The sequence below is a fragment of the Nothobranchius furzeri genome, chromosome 4 (genome assembly GCF_043380555.1).
Source record: "Nothobranchius furzeri strain GRZ-AD chromosome 4, NfurGRZ-RIMD1, whole genome shotgun sequence".
In the NCBI taxonomy this organism is placed as follows: domain Eukaryota; kingdom Metazoa; phylum Chordata; class Actinopteri; order Cyprinodontiformes; family Nothobranchiidae; genus Nothobranchius; species Nothobranchius furzeri.
The window spans coordinates 74,302,988-74,318,493 of record NC_091744.1 but is presented as its reverse complement, the minus strand read 5'-3'; the positions used below and the strand labels follow the sequence as shown (position 1 = coordinate 74,318,493).

Sequence of the window (15,506 nt, the reverse complement as noted above, 5' to 3'; positions counted from 1 at the left end):
TACACCTATCTCCTGCATTAGCTTCTGATTTAACGTCTCGGCTAGCAGAAGCTAACCGTTAGCGTTAGCCACTCAACCTGATGGCAGAAGCTCCACCGGGCTTGTGTTATTTGTGGAAATAAAACAGCCACGTTGTGGAGCAAACAGTGTTAGTGGTGGAGTTGCGTTGCTGTTATTCAATCCGAGGCAAGATGTCCAAATATTAGGAAAAAAGTCTCCCAAAGCCTGCTGCAGACTTAGTGCAAATCCTGGTGTCTCTGCTCTCCCAACATAACTATGTTCAAGTTGAATTTTATTTAGGTCTTAGGAATAAAATGTGCAATTTTCTTAGCAAGGTTGTTGCATTTTTGATTGGAGGACTAGAAAAAAGAGAAAAAATGAATGTGTCCTTGGTGCCTCTAATTACTTATCATGTTCACCACAGAAGTGGTTGCTCCCTGTACCGTTTGAAAGTTCTCCAACCGTTGCTGTAGCTGAAGAATCGAGTCACAAAAGGATCAGTGGGTCGATGTTTGCCTCTTATCTCCGGTGGATTTGTAGCACCACTTCAGCTAAATACTGTTTAAATGCTCAGCACAGCCCAGGGATTTACACAGACTCCTGTCTTTAATGAATGTATTTAGTATTTGCTTTTATTAATGTAGAATTTGCTTCAAGAATTTCAGTGATCTTTTCTCTTTCTGTAATTTTTATTTCTCTTTGCAGACACGGCACGCGGTGTGCAGGAGAGGTCGCCGCCGCCGCCAACAACGGCGTGTGTGGCGTCGGTGTGGCCTATAACGCTAAAATCGGAGGTGAGCGTGAGCCTTTCATTTATAATTTTAATTGACCAAGATGGATTTTTAGCATATAATTTATTTAATTGAGTTTAACTTGGATAAATTAGAAGTAATATGGACAATAAACTTCATATTAATCAACAGAGGATCATTTTCATTCTGCTTGAGCTGCTTTAATTCCGGTACTTAAATCACAACAACAGTTTTACAGCCTCTTTATCTTCAGGTTTTATTAATGACACAGCGGTAGCTTTTAAAGCCAGTATATTTAATGTGGTTTTATGCGCCGTAGACTGCCGTTTACTGACTGTGTGAGTGCATTTTTCAGTTGTTAGAGCGTGACTGTGCTGCAGAGCTCAGCAGCAGCAGGATGGAATGAATATTCCTTGAACCAATGCCACAAAGAGGGCCAGCTAATGATGAGCTGCTGCTATTCTCTGGAGACTTAGTAAATCGTGGCTTCACCAAGATGGCGAATAAAAGTCACGCTTTAGTCACTACGCTGCAGCAGTTTGCGTCTACGGATGTTTTCCCATTCCAAAAAGAGCTTTAAAAATACGTGAACGTTGCCAGATTCTGTTTGTTCGCATGTTGTTTTGATGTACATATTAACAAACCCATCTCTGATTCAATCATCTTCAGCGTGACTAAGCTTTCTTTGGCTCCTCGCCTTAAACTTGGGCCTTTTTTTGGCTAATTAGATAAAAAGCAAATCCAATTTTTTAAGTGTTTAGCTGAGTTTCATCAGGATGCTAAATTTTGGATGATGCCAGGGGAAGTGGCTTCCCAATGCAGTGATGGTCGTGTCGTAAATCACTTTCCTAAGAGGTTCTTCTAACTCTCAGAGCCGGCTCTTGTTGGTGGAGTAATTAGCCTGTCATCGACTGCTGCTTTGCAATAAGAGGGGTGATGTTTATCAATCAGAAATTAGATAACAACAGTTGAGGGGTTGCTTTTTTATTTCCCTGTGAAATTTTTCACACCTGATAGAGTATTCCAAGGAGGCGTTTAGTAACTTTTGTCATCAAGCAATCTGTCAATGCCGTGATGGCTGCCAACAAGGCACAGCGGAGCCGTGAGCAGTCCCGTTCACAGATGTTACTCATAACTCCCCTTCTTTGTCTTCATTACCATTTATCTCCCGAAAGAGCCGCGCGTTGGCCCTGATCTCATAAATTACTCCTCGGCGAATCTGTTGGCGTTGTGGGGTCAGCGGATTGTTTTATAAACAGCTGTGATTTCCTCCCAAACGCTTAAGCCGCGCGTGCATCTGTGCGTGTGTGTGTGTGTGTGTTTACACGCGAGAGAAGCAGCAATATTTGCTCACACGCTCAAATCCGCGAGTCCTTACAGGGTGATGATGATTAGTGATGTGTGCACAAGACTTGACCCTTCTTGGCTTGCTGAGCGTTGTTTCTTTTTCTTCCCCTCCTCTTCTACTTTGCACACACTCCCCCTCTCTCACACTCACAGCTGCCTCTCTACCTATGACCTGTGAGTCAGTGTAGCTGCAGGAACCCGCGCTGAGGCGTCTTAATAAGAAGCCATCAAGCGGCGGGAAGTCGATGGGAAATGTTACGACACCAATCTTCATCACTGCTACAGTAAAGCTTTTGCATAAAGATCAGTGAGCAAACAACACACTTTATTTTGCTCGCTTAAGTTTGTTTCAGGCCACTCACTTCTCTAGCTCGTGTACTCAGACTCTCCTGCAGAGTAATTACTGCCGTGCCTGCATCCCTACCGGCTTACTTTGTCTAAAATGTCCTAATGCGAACGTCGTCGCTCATAATTTTGCTTTTTATGTCCGCGGGTCCTCTGCCAGTAATGGACCTTATGTGAGGGAGGTGCTTTTCATGACTTTCTGCAGCCATTAATGTTCAGAGGAGTGATCAGAGGCTACGAACTTCAAAGGCTCTGGCAGTGTTGTATTCAGGTATCATCAAAAGTGACATTTAGTGCAGCCCTGTGGCCATGCTGGTCCAACGAGGGGGGTCTGTAAACTCCTGCTGTTTTTGAGTGCTAGGAGTTTGGTCAGATTTGTCTGTTTATCCCTTTTTTTATCATTATATTGTCGTTAGGGGCAAGGAACCACCTTTTTTAGCTGAGCAAACAGCTGGATTATTGTTTATGTGAAGGTAGCATCTGCAGATAAAGCCTTAAAGTCGCTCATTAAAACCTGAACATTCGAAACTGTTTGCTTTTCCAATGAAGCCTCTTGTTTTCTGTTGGGGTTTTTCCATCTTTCGTTGAAAAGTAGTTACGACCCATTTCTTTCAGCTTGTTTTGTTTGCTCTTGTTTCACCTCATGCTGTTCGTTTTCTTCTCTGATGTGTCCCCCTGGTTTTTACATCCAAGATGGCATGCCGTCACTTGTCATTCTCACACTTTATTCACAGCTGCTTTGGTTTGTGGTGACCCAGTCTGCATCGTGTCTTCTGTAAATTTCGCAGGGGTGCGTATGCTGGATGGGGAGGTGACAGACGTGGTAGAGGCGCGTTCTCTCAGCCTGAACCCTCAACACATCCACATTTACAGTGCCAGCTGGGGCCCGGAGGATGACGGCAAGTCGCTGGACGGCCCTGCCAAAATGGCCAAAGAGGCCTTTCTGCAGGGAATAACTAAGGTTAGTTAGAACTTGTATGTGATTTTCTGCTGTTGTGTTTTCTCATTCTAAGTGAAAATGGCCAAAAGTGGTATCAATAGTAATCGTATCGGCCCTCAAAACTAGAATTGGTGCATTTCTGATTCTAAATAGAAACAGTTCTGTGGCTGAAATCAATGCACGATTTCATGAACAGCTCTGAAAATCCACAGGGTGTTACTGGATTCACAAATGGAAGGTACAACTTTTATCATAAAAGCAAATCTAAAACAAGATCCAATAAAGTATTTATTTTCTGCCTCAGTCTGCTGTAAAATATCTGAGTGCTAAACTGTCTCACCTTCTATCCAGTCCTGTTTCCCGCTGACACTGTTCAGTCTATAATGCAAGAGAAATATGATGAATAATACTTTATATAACTGAGCTGCTGAAAGTCCGTGTTTTACCTGAGGATATGAGGGCAGCTGCTTCAGAATGATGGTGTTACAGCTTGGTTAGAGATAGATTAAGGCATGCATTCACTGTGGCATTCTTTCAATAAACTACTGCAATGTTTACAAGATGATTTCCATCCAGTGTTGCATTAATGTTTCACAAAGGTCTTGCATTGATCATGGTAGAGTCTGACCGCTGCACAAGATTCTCAATGGAGTTAAGGTCTGGACTCTGTGGTGGCCAATACATGTGTGAAAATGATGTCTCGTGCTCCCTGAACCACTCTTTCATTATTTGAGCCTGATGAATCCTGGCATCGTCACCTTGGAATATGGCCGCGCCATCAGGGAAGATGGAATAACCTGGTCGTTCAGAATATTCAGGTAGTCAGTTGACCTCAATCTTGGAGAACATCCTGTTGCTGTACTTAGACCTGACCAACTGCAGCAAGCCCATATCATAGCACTGCCCCCACAGGCTTGTACAGTAGACACTAGGCATGATGGGTGCATCACTTCATCTGCCTCTCTTCTAACCCTGATGCACCCATCACTCTGGAGCAGGGTACATCTGGACTCATCAGACAACATGACCTTCTTCCACCGCTCGAGAGTTCAATCATTATGCTCCCTAGCAAAGTGAGGCCTTTTTTCCGGTTTGCTTCACTGATAAGTAATTTTCTTACGGCTACACAGCTGTTCAGTCAAAATCCCTTGAGTTCCCTCTGCATTGTGCGCGTGGAAGATCTGCTGTTGTTTTTCTTTGATTTTATTTCACCAAATTTTTAAGTGATTGCCAGTAATGATCATTTGGATTTTTTTTCCGGTCAAATTTCTTCCTCGAAGACAATTGATCCCCACTGTCCTTCCAGTTTTAAATCAGAATCAGAATCAGAATAGGTTTATTGCCATTGTCAGTGAACAAACAATTCACAAACTAGGAGCTTGCTTCGGTACTAATGTGCTACATATAACATGAATAATAAGATTAAAAATAGAATAAAATATAATTAAAAAAAACTAGAATAAAACTTTCAGCGATAAAAAATGGCAGGTAATGGTAACATGGCCGATAACGTGACGTTGTGTCGAGTACAGAAGACGAGCATGGTTGTGTGTTTACAATCTATTCGCAAGTCTAACGGCAGATCGAAAGAAGCTGTTCTTATGGCGGGAAGTTCTGGTCCGGATGGACCGTAACCTCCTGCCTGAGGGAAGCAGCTCAAAAAGTCTGTGACCCGGGTGCGAAGGGTCAGCTGCTATATAATGCAAATAATGCGTTGGACACTTCTAAACACATTTTAGCAGTTTCTGTAATCTCTTAAATGTAAAACCAAAGAATTTCTATTCTGTAATTTAGGAATTTCCGTAATCAGAAACTGTAATCTACACTTTTAAAGTTTTACTTACCCAGATGCACATTTGTATGTCAGTGTTCTTTATGCTGGAAACTCAGTCTTCTATTTTTATTCCTTTACTGAAGGTTACAATAATGGCCTACTGCGTTTATGGATTTACCTGTATTATATTTTTCTCATTCTCTTAGTATATGTGCTGCCCTAACGAGTGAATCAATAAAGTCTGTTGTGTTCTATTCTAGCCCTACTCTCGTCAGGTTTAAGACTGGTCTGAAAACACGTCTTTTCTGCTTAGCTCTTGGTTGTTGATGCCTATTTTCTTGTCTTTTGTTTCCTGAAATGTTTTATTGCCTTATGTTTTTCATGTTTTACCCTTACAGCACTTTAGTCAGCTGTTCATAAACATGCATTATAAATAAATTGGATTGGATTGTGTATTTTCAAAAAGTAGCTATAGCTTTAACGGCAAGAAAAGCATCTCCTTCCATGTGCCTTCTGGCATGGGGGCTGCCAATGGAAATGAGCATTTTGGCTTTAATTGGGTACATTTACGTTGTAAAATGTTAAATAATGCACACTTGTCTCTCTAAAACCAGTAATTATTCATTCATTTCTATTGCACATAAAGCCAAGCAGATAGACAACCAGGGATCAAAAGGGTTTTTTCTCACAAGCAAAAGTTACGAGAAAAGACAATAAATCAAAAACATTTGAGAATGAAAGTCTAACCTAACATCACTAAAAAAAGAATAATCAAAACCCTCTCTGATGTTACTGTCCAAACCAACTAGAGTAGGTAGCTCTCATAATCCTAACAACTCTAAACAGAGCTACAAACCAACATGTGTAGGCAGCGTAATAATTCCCTCCAGGAGTAATATTGTCTGACGTTTCTTTTGTTTTCTCAAACAAAGCAGGAGTAAGAGGCAATTAGGACTTACATGACAAATAGCTGTAGCGGTGAGCTTTTATACAACACGGGACAAGAGAGAGGCCAATTATGAGCGCAAGCTAAATGCTCTGCTAAGTGTCAGGGGTGAACTGGCGGGGTTCAATCACAGCTGAATGACGTTTATTTTGTTCTGAAAGATACTGAGATGATGGTGTTTGGATCTGCCCCCGTACACTGATCCAGTACAACAGGAGGGAGCAGCCCAGGAGAGAAGGCACGTTCAAGAATCAGTCCCAAACGGGGTTTTAAACAGCCTCATTTACATAGTGAAAGAAAACAATTACTCACCGTACCGAGACAGGTAGGGCAGCAGTGGCGGGCTGTGACATACAGCGGCTCCCAAAAGCTCACAGAGTGTCATTAAAAGACAAGCTGATGTAACACAGAAGTAAACATGTTCGGCACTCTGCTGCTGCTGCAGTGACTGTGGATAAATCAGCACAGGATTCTGCCCGCTGAGCTTTTTCCAAGCCATAAAATACTGTTTTTAAATAAATTTGTTAAGAAATTAAAGCAGTAGAACCTCTATGAATGTTTTATTATGTTGCAACATGAGTTATTTTACAGATGCTTTCTAAATGAATGGCATCATCATCACTGCATTCTGTTTTTAATATTCACATCATGTCAAACGTGGCCTTCCAGCTTTCTTAGAAACTCATTTTTGTTCTATAATTAATATTAATCAGACATTAGCTATTAAAAGTCATAAATTACCTTGGCAGATGTTTTGGAGCTTCATTGCTAAAAAAAGATATTAAAAAGAGTAATTTAATCATCTAGCATTGCTTAGAATAAAGTTATTTGGAATAACGTTGAAATTTCTGCCCATTTAAACGAAGTTGCTTGTGCACTTTTTTTCTGAGGTAACTGGTTAATGGTTTTAACTATTATAGAACTTGAAGGTGCAATATGTAAGAATGAAGGATGACATCCTGTGGTCAAATTTGGTTACTGCACTCTATTTCTGTGAGAAATACATCACTTTCTCACTACTGTTTAATGAGTGTCATGGATGTTGCCAGTTAAAGATCAGCGCCAGAAGACTGTAGATGACGAGTAAAGACGAGTCATACACAGTATGCTGACAAGTAGATAAATACGTCGTCATGTCTGGCATTAGCACTCTTGGGTGTTTTTACAGTAGTAAGCACTTACACTTATTTTGGTATTATGCCTCTGGCTGTAGAAGAAGTTTGAAGTACAGACATTTTATGCATAGGCGTGACATGGACTAACGCTGTCTATTGGAGCTGGTGTCAGTGGGCCGCCATCTTTGATGGGTTCTCATTCACCCCCAGTGCATTTATTTCTACTGAGGAAGGTGTTTACCCAACTAAGAAAATACATTTTATAATGCTGTTTCACAGAATCAGACATATGGTATGATAATTAAAATATAAATATAAATGAATTAAATAAGTAACAATAAATTAAAATATAAAATCCCAACAGGTAGGCTAGATACGTCAATAGTCAAGTCAGTTTTTTTGTTCATTTTAACCATATCTCAATAATTTTTCATTTTTTTATTTTGAGAGGCGCTATATGAAAGATTGTTTACCTACCTACCTACCTACCTACCTACCCACCCACCCACCCACCCACCTACCTACCTACCTACCTACCTAACTAACTAACCAACTGCTACCACTTCAGGATCATCCATCAGCATGGACACAGGTACTGGTGTGTGTGTGTACACACGCACACGTACGTACGTACGCCCGGTCCAGATGTACCCTGATCTAGAGATGATAGATAGATAGATAGATAGATAGATAGATAGATAGATAGATAGATAGATAGATAGATAGATAGATAGATAGATAGATAGATAGATAGATAGATAGATAGATAGATAGATAGATAGATAGATAGATAGATAGATAGATAGATAGATAGATAGATAGATAGATGATTGATTGATTGATTGATTGATTGATTGATTGATTGATTGATTGATTGGTTGATTTGACATGGCTCATCTTACAATACAATCCATATCGCATTCACACAAATATATAAAAGACAATTAAAAGGTATTAAAATGTTATCGTAAAAAAAAATAAAACTTTAAGAATTCAAAATTGTAATTGCGGCGGGAACAAATGATTTCTTATAGACACCTTTCTTGGCCAATGGAACTCTGTACTCCCTTCCTGATGGAAGTAGCTGAAAATGTGGGTTCAATGGATGGGTTGGGTCTGCACTGATCAGGGTAGCCTTCCTGTGCGCTGCTCGCTCGTGAAGAACAGAAAGTGGGATCTGAGGTGAGCCTGTAATTTTGCTGCCTAATTTAACAATGCGAGAGAGTTGTGTTTTGTTTTTAACTGTAAGAAAGTTATACCAAGCTGTAACATTGAAAGTTAGAATGGATTCAATCAGTGATTAATATACAATTGTTAGGATGTCCTTGTTCACATTGAGTGCTCTTAGCTTGCTTAGCAGGTGGAGTCTTTGTAGCGCTTTCTTGTAGACACCGTTGCTGTGATTTGCAAAGGACAGGTGGCCATCAATTTCTGTTCCCAGATACCTGAATGACTGAACCTGCTCCACAGGCTGACCCTGTATGCTGAGGGGTTTGAACAGGGATGTGTCTGCCTCACTGACTGCCCCACAGCACATTTCTTTAGTTTTTGAGATATTCAGCCCCAGGTGAAAGTCTCCAAATGTCTGGACCAGATTGCTGACTGCCTGCTGATATTTAGACAGGCCCTCCGATGTCTTTACTGGTGCCACCAGTGCCATGTCATCTGCATACTTATACAGTGCCATTCTCTCACTATGGCACCGGATGTTGTTTGTGTAGACTGAGAAAAGCACTGGAGACAAAACACATCCTTGTGGCAGTCCAATGCTAATGACACTTTTTTGTGGATTTAAATCCTCTTAAAATACTTGTTGTGGCCTGTCTTTCAAAAAGTTGTTGCGCCATAGTTGCCCACCCTGCTAACCCACCCAATATGGCTGCAATGCTGTTGCACTTCCCAGCGCTCAATAGCACGTCTACGTATTCGTGTCTATGGTTTACCGTCTTGCTGTTAGCTTGCTGTTATAGTTCTGAATGACTCATTAACATAAGTATAACGCCACAATTGACTCATCACTCGCTTCACACATACATATCACTGTAATATAGAGTTATTGGTAATTGAAAAGTAGCTTGAGATATTTTAGAGCTTATTATTTGCCTCAAATTCATGTTAGCATTGTTAATTTAACGTTAGCATCTAGCCTGCTTCACCCGATATTAGAGTAAAAAAGAAGATGTCGTGGCTTCTTAGGGGTACAAGAAATAACTTCTGGGCCACTCCAGTTGGCTTTGGTTCTTTAACCCTTTGATGCATGAATTATGAAATCATAAACCATGATTTTGTTTTTAAAATTTTTTTTCCGTTCATCTTAGGTGTGAATGAAACTAATTTCAACAAATATTTTTTGTAACATTTAATAATTTACAAATAATTTATTACATGTCCACCTCAGTGGACAGCGTGCATTCTGAACATGAAATATGTTGGCTTGACTTACTGATGTCCAAATGGAGGGGCTCAAATGCAATAAACTCTTCAACAGCTGTGCTTAACCCTCCCACTGTCCTAATGGGTATGACCCCATGAGGAAAGATGACCATTGAGCAGGATTGATGGTTTATCCCTTGGGTCCATGTGGCAGGGGAGAGCACCACCTCACCCCTGCCATGTGGACCTCAAGGGATAAACAATTAATCCTGCTCAATGGTCAACTTTCCTCACGGGGTCACCCATAAAGACAGTGGGAGGGTTAATAGCAAACAAATAAATAAATAACAATTTTGAGTACCTGTCCAGTAGTGACCATTATGCATCAAAGGGTTAAAGAACTCTGGAGCTTTTGGCCTGCCAGTGTTGAATTACAAATGCCGGTGCTGCAGCGTTAGCTCGGCGCAGACTTGGCAATCTCACAAACACCCTGATTGTAAACAGTAAGTCCATCTTTTTTTTTTCTTCTTTTTGAAAGAAGAAAAACTGACAACCTCCCCAGCCAGCTGAGAATGAAATCTGTTTCAATGAAACCGTCCTTCCAACTTGATTGAGGCATGAGACTGTTTTGTGATTATTTCACTGAAGAATTCTTACATATTGTTTTTTTAACTAGTTAGTTGAAACATCCATTGTTTGAGTGATTTAGGATAGGAGAAACAAAAAGTCACCAAGCTCAGACATCACAACATTAAGACCAGTAGCTTCTCGGAGCACATGAGTGTCTATAACTACTTCTTTGACGCTAAGTTCACAGAAGTTTTCGCTCCTGTCAGCGATAAAAGGGTTGTTAGAAAGTTTGCTGTTCAGGAATATTCGAGTATTCTTGTTACATAAATTAATGTAAGAAGAGGCTTGCACATTCTCCCCCACATAAATCATACTATATATATATATATATATATATATTTAATGAAGAATATTTCTCTGAAGCATCCTGCAGGAAAAAGGACAAACCCAAGGTGAGCTTGTTAATTGGCAATTGACTCTTCCTCTGAGCTGGAGCAAACTTAGACATGAAAGAGATGTGGCGTATTCCCATAAGTTTTTAATGCCGTCATCGTTCATTTGTCGGCACATGGCATCAAAGGACGTCAGCAGAGCAGCTAAATGATAAAAATGAGGAAAGTAGAAACTGAGCTGCAGTCTGATGCAAAAGTAAGGCTCAAAGGCGAGCGGTAATTGGCTTGTAAATGAATGAAACTGCAAATTTTCTGTGCTGGAGTGACTCATATATCACATCCCCAAATGTGAAATGCTCCACATATCATGGTGTGTTAGTGAAGAGGAATCACCTGACAGCAAAACAACAGGACCTTTCTGGTTCAGCGTGTGTTCTCCTGGCAGACAGATCACGCTTGGCACTCAAGTGTTCTCCTCTGGTTTCTGTAAACCCCAGCAAAGGCAGCGGGTTGCTTTAGGAGTGTTATGGACAGCTTTTTTGGTGTGAGCACTCAGTCTGATTCAGACGACGTCACACTTTCGGCAATACCGCATTTATCCCATCTTCTAAAAGATCATTTTGTGAGGCAGGGATGTAGGAGGAATCAATTAGGAAAATTGAATGGATAATCCGTATGAAACGCTGTGTACCAGCTCATTTAAAACCTGTATAAATGTCCCAATTAAGGCCTCTTTCTGGACTTGTGCACTTAACATTTCACTCATTAACTCCAGCAAAAGAAAACAGACGTAAACATCGCTGCAACTAGACAAAAAAAAGACACTCAGAAATGTATTTATTTATTTATTTCTATGTTTTATCTTTTTAATTTCTTGGTGAAGCTGTATGAATCAATACTTAATCGTCGTTTTTTGGGTTTAAGCTGCAGGTGGCGGATTCTGTATTGGTTCTTCTTTTCTGTGACAAATTCTCTGCCCGAGCTGCTCTGTTCACACATTGATAAAAGATTTAGCTTTAATTGCTCCATTGATTTTTGGGAACAGCAGGGTGTAATAAGTAGTCGACAGAAAATGAAGCTCCGCTGCGCAAATTAATACTGATTCAAAATAGAGAGATGACAACGAAAAACCTGTTTCTTTAGGGGAAGAATCTGACAGCTGAAGTCAGTCTGATCAAGGCTGATTAGAGGAATAAGCCTGTAGGACCTGAACAAAAAGACATGGAGGGCATTCTTCCTCCCCAAGGCTGTTTCAGAGCCGTGGAGCTCGAGCTGCAGATGACCCGATGTCTTGTGTTCTCTTCTCCAGCCTCAGGGGCAAGAGCTGGTCAGCAGACCTCAGGCTGCTTTCAACAATATTTGGGATGCAGAAGGTCAGCGTGTGCAGGAAAGAAAACGTGCAACAAAAACTAAATAACATCTCTGCGTATAATATGGTTGGCATCTGTGTTTTGTTCTGAGTAAAAATCAATGTCCGGGGCTCTCTTGCAAATAAAGACTTTGAGTAATTCAATCAGCTACAGGAGGTGCACGAAACGTGTTTCCATGGCTTGAGACAAACACAGTAGGCTAATCATGTTTCTGAGTATGCAAAGATTTATTTTTTTGCCAAAATGGATGTCCATCCGACTCATAATACCCCCCCCCCCTCCTCCTCCTTCATCCACATCTTTAGCTAAATGGGTTAAACCCATCCCTCATTACTGTGTTTAAAGCAAAAATCTGGAGGTTTTCATTCTCAGAAGGCACCGCCTAGTGGCGAGGCCCACCAAACTCATAGAGCACTTTAACTGGACCTCTATGGAGCCGTGGCCTTCTTGGTTTTGCTCTGTCACTCTAACATCCCACCCATGGGGCTAAAGGAGTGCTGGGATCGGTCCAGCAAACCAATGGAGGGCTGTGATTGGACCGCTACGGATGTCAGTCAGCCGGGCAGTCCACCGTTACATCGTGGGAGAACTACATAAAACATAAAATAATATATAGTTTTTCTAAATAAACATGCTGTGATTGGCCAGCCACAATACTGGCTGGAGCTGCGAGGTTCCAATGGAGCATTGCTAAACCGTCAATTTTACTTTGGCAAATGACGGTCTACAATCTAGGCTAGGCGGTTGTAGCTGCTCCATAATTTGCTGTCTTTGCAGCTTTGTAAACAAATTGAAAATGCCGCTTGGTCTAGAAACACCTACAAACGCGTGCGTGCACGCTCTGTGATTAACATCTGTACGTAGGCAGATGTCGAGCCCTAATGGCTAATGCTGAGCGGTGGTCTTGTAAAACTGCATGTGGCTCTACGGGATGGGGCGAGCTTGGCAAAAAAGATATCGATGCATTGTCTATAATTCATCACAACACAGGGTCAGACTATCAAGCTTGCAAATTTCTAAAGAAATCATCCATACCTGAAAAGGGGAAATCTCTGGATTTCTGCCTCAATACACAACATCCTGTCATCTATTCCCCCTCAAATTCTGCTTGGACACATATGGTAATTCCATTGTTACCTTATGTTCTCCTTGACACAGGAGTATATTAACAAGATGTGTGCCAACGGTGGTTCGGTGTTTCTGAAAGCAAGCACATAAAAGACATGCCATTTAGGCAGTGAGACCAACGTCAGCAGTCCTCCCGTTAGGCTTTCCCTTCTCCTGGATTTTGACGACATGAAGGTATTTATGTTTTCGTACCCCCAGGGACGCAGCGGACTGGGCTCAATCTTTGTCTGGGCCTCAGGCAACGGTGGCCGAGAACAGGACAGCTGCAACTGTGACGGCTACACCAACAGCATTTACACCCTGTCCATCAGCAGCACCACGGAGTCGGGCAACGTGCCGTGGTACAGCGAGCCCTGCTCCTCCACCCTCGCCACCACCTTCAGCTCTGGGAATCCAGGGGAGAAGCAGATAGTGAGTGCAGCACAATCTCACAAAAAGTCACGCCTACAAACTTTAGCAGCGGCGCATCCTAAAGCGAAGCTTTTTCTTTCTACGGTAGCTGTGCATTAATCTTTTCTGTTATGTCAGAAACAAGCATCGAGCTGTCGGAAGTCAGAGTGTCTGATGTGCAGAGTACAAGAGAAGCGGACAAACAGAAAATAACTCGCGCCTCTTTTAGGCTGCTTGTCAGCTGATGAAAGACTCGCCTTGGGGGCACAAAATAACATGAAACAACCAGGAGTCTGCCATTCAGAAGGAAGTGCACCAGAGGGATCCTGTAGGCAAACAAATTCAATTCATCAAAACAGATGAAATTAAAGTTGTTTCAGAAAATTCAACGAAAGCAGCGCTTACTTTCTATCGTTGCTGCAACAGAAGAGTGTTGTTACTTCTTACATGTCATGCCTCTTTTGTCCAAAACTAATATCTATTGGACACCGTGAGGTATTTTTATCATTGCTGCTGCTGAAGACCGAGGTTAGGAAGGAATCTGACATGAACTCAGAAATAGGTTACTTAGCGTAGAGATCTGTTGACCTTTTGTCTCTTGGGGAAACGAGAGCAGCTAGAAGGAAAAACTAAAAATAAAAAACTATAAATCCCCCTTTCTGCCGTTTTACATATTGAAATAAACACGGGAACACAGAGCTGCTAAAAACATGCAAAGGTCACTAATTGTCCCCCAAGGCAATAATTCAAAATATTGTTAAAACGTTTAGAATAATTTTAAAAAAGGATATCAAATGATAAGTTAAATATGTTGTTTTTAATTAATATTTCTGTTTGTGACTGCATGTCTCACTGGGCCGCCACTGCCGCTGATTAATTGAAAGCAAAATTGCAAGAAAAACACGACGATAATTTTTCTAGCGTGTTCAAAAGTCCCGTTGCATTCTGCAGATTCCCTCTTGAATGTTAAATGTTTCCACCCAGAGAGGTACTGGCCAAAGCACATTAGATGTTACGCTTTTAAATGTAAAACCATTAAACCCATTGGAGCTTGTAGGAAATGTTATTTAACTTTTGCATTAAATGTAACATAATAATTTGTCTTTTTTTGTTACATTAAAATTAAACTTTCACAGAAGAGCAACGCCTCCGATCGGGAATTCCCAGCATTAAGCACAGATGAAGCAGAGCGTTTGGTTCAGCTCTGGGGCCGACAGTTGGTCTGAGCAGACACCTGCCCTCCCCTTGTTTACTCCTCTGACACGCAGACATCTTTAGCTGATAACGCTCATTAGCACTACAATCTGTCAGGCCTTAAGTTGCGAACAGAGGCTGCATCCCTAACCTTCACAGCCAGCTTTGCTTTGGGCCTCTTTGTCATTTTCTGATGCGTCCTCATCGTGACCTAGACGTGCCTCATTAGCGTTGCGGCGCTGACAGGCAATAAGAGCAGAGGTATACATGGAGCTCTAACATCCGGCGTCTCACCATCGTCTGACCCAGTTGGCCTGTTTTGGCTGACTTTCACCATCCTGCTTGTGACCTTTTGGCAGACATTCACAGACCTGACGCTGAACCTTCCCGCTCATTCCCTCCTCCTCATCCTTCACTCTTCCTCTGTCTCAGATCGCTGCAGGGTAAGCTCACATTTGTCTCCGGCTCTCTCCGGGTTTAACACTCAGCTCCCTCCCTCCGTGAAATCATCTGGAGATGAGAAAACTCGATGTGTCATATTAACCGTCTTCTCTTCTGTGTTTATGTGCTTGGCTTCTTTTTGTTTTTCCCTCTCAGGTGACCACAGACCTGAGGCAGAAGTGCACTGATTCTCACACGGGGACATCCGCCTCTGCCCCACTGGCTGCTGGGATCATCGCTCTGGCTCTGGAGGCAAAGTGAGTGGGAATGACACACACACACACACACACCTCTTGTAGCAATCTAACAATTTTTATTGCACACTGACTGCCTGTCACAGGAGGGCTTTTACATCCTAAATGACATTTTTCTAATTAAATTTAATTCTTTAACAAGTTCTTCCTTTTTATTCCATTAACACAAAACCGT

The 15,506-nt window shown here is 41.6% G+C and overlaps 2 protein-coding genes across 4 annotated transcripts in view; one reads left to right on the top strand and one right to left on the bottom strand.

Moving 5' to 3' along the window:
- accs (1-aminocyclopropane-1-carboxylate synthase homolog (Arabidopsis)(non-functional)) overlaps positions 1–6,844 on the bottom strand; it is a 160,752-nt gene extending 153,908 nt beyond the window's left edge. The window contains exon 1 of the mRNA XM_054733206.2: positions 6,417–6,844. Within this exon, the coding sequence (XP_054589181.2) occupies positions 6,417–6,603 (187 nt within the window). The 5' untranslated portion in view covers positions 6,604–6,844. The remainder of the gene's footprint in view (positions 1–6,416) is intronic.
- The window catches only part of furinb (furin (paired basic amino acid cleaving enzyme) b), a 168,334-nt gene that overhangs the window by 139,469 nt on the left and 13,359 nt on the right, over positions 1–15,506 (top strand). For 2 of the 3 annotated variants that reach the window (XM_015964812.3, XM_015964813.3), the window contains exons 7-11: positions 706–794; positions 3,233–3,405; positions 13,251–13,463; positions 14,996–15,079; positions 15,234–15,334. In XM_015964812.3, the coding sequence (XP_015820298.3) occupies positions 706–794; positions 3,233–3,405; positions 13,251–13,463; positions 14,996–15,079; positions 15,234–15,334 (660 nt within the window). The remainder of the gene's footprint in view (positions 1–705; positions 795–3,232; positions 3,406–13,250; positions 13,464–14,995; positions 15,080–15,233; positions 15,335–15,506) is intronic. The other variant, XM_015964814.3, reaches the window with a different exon arrangement.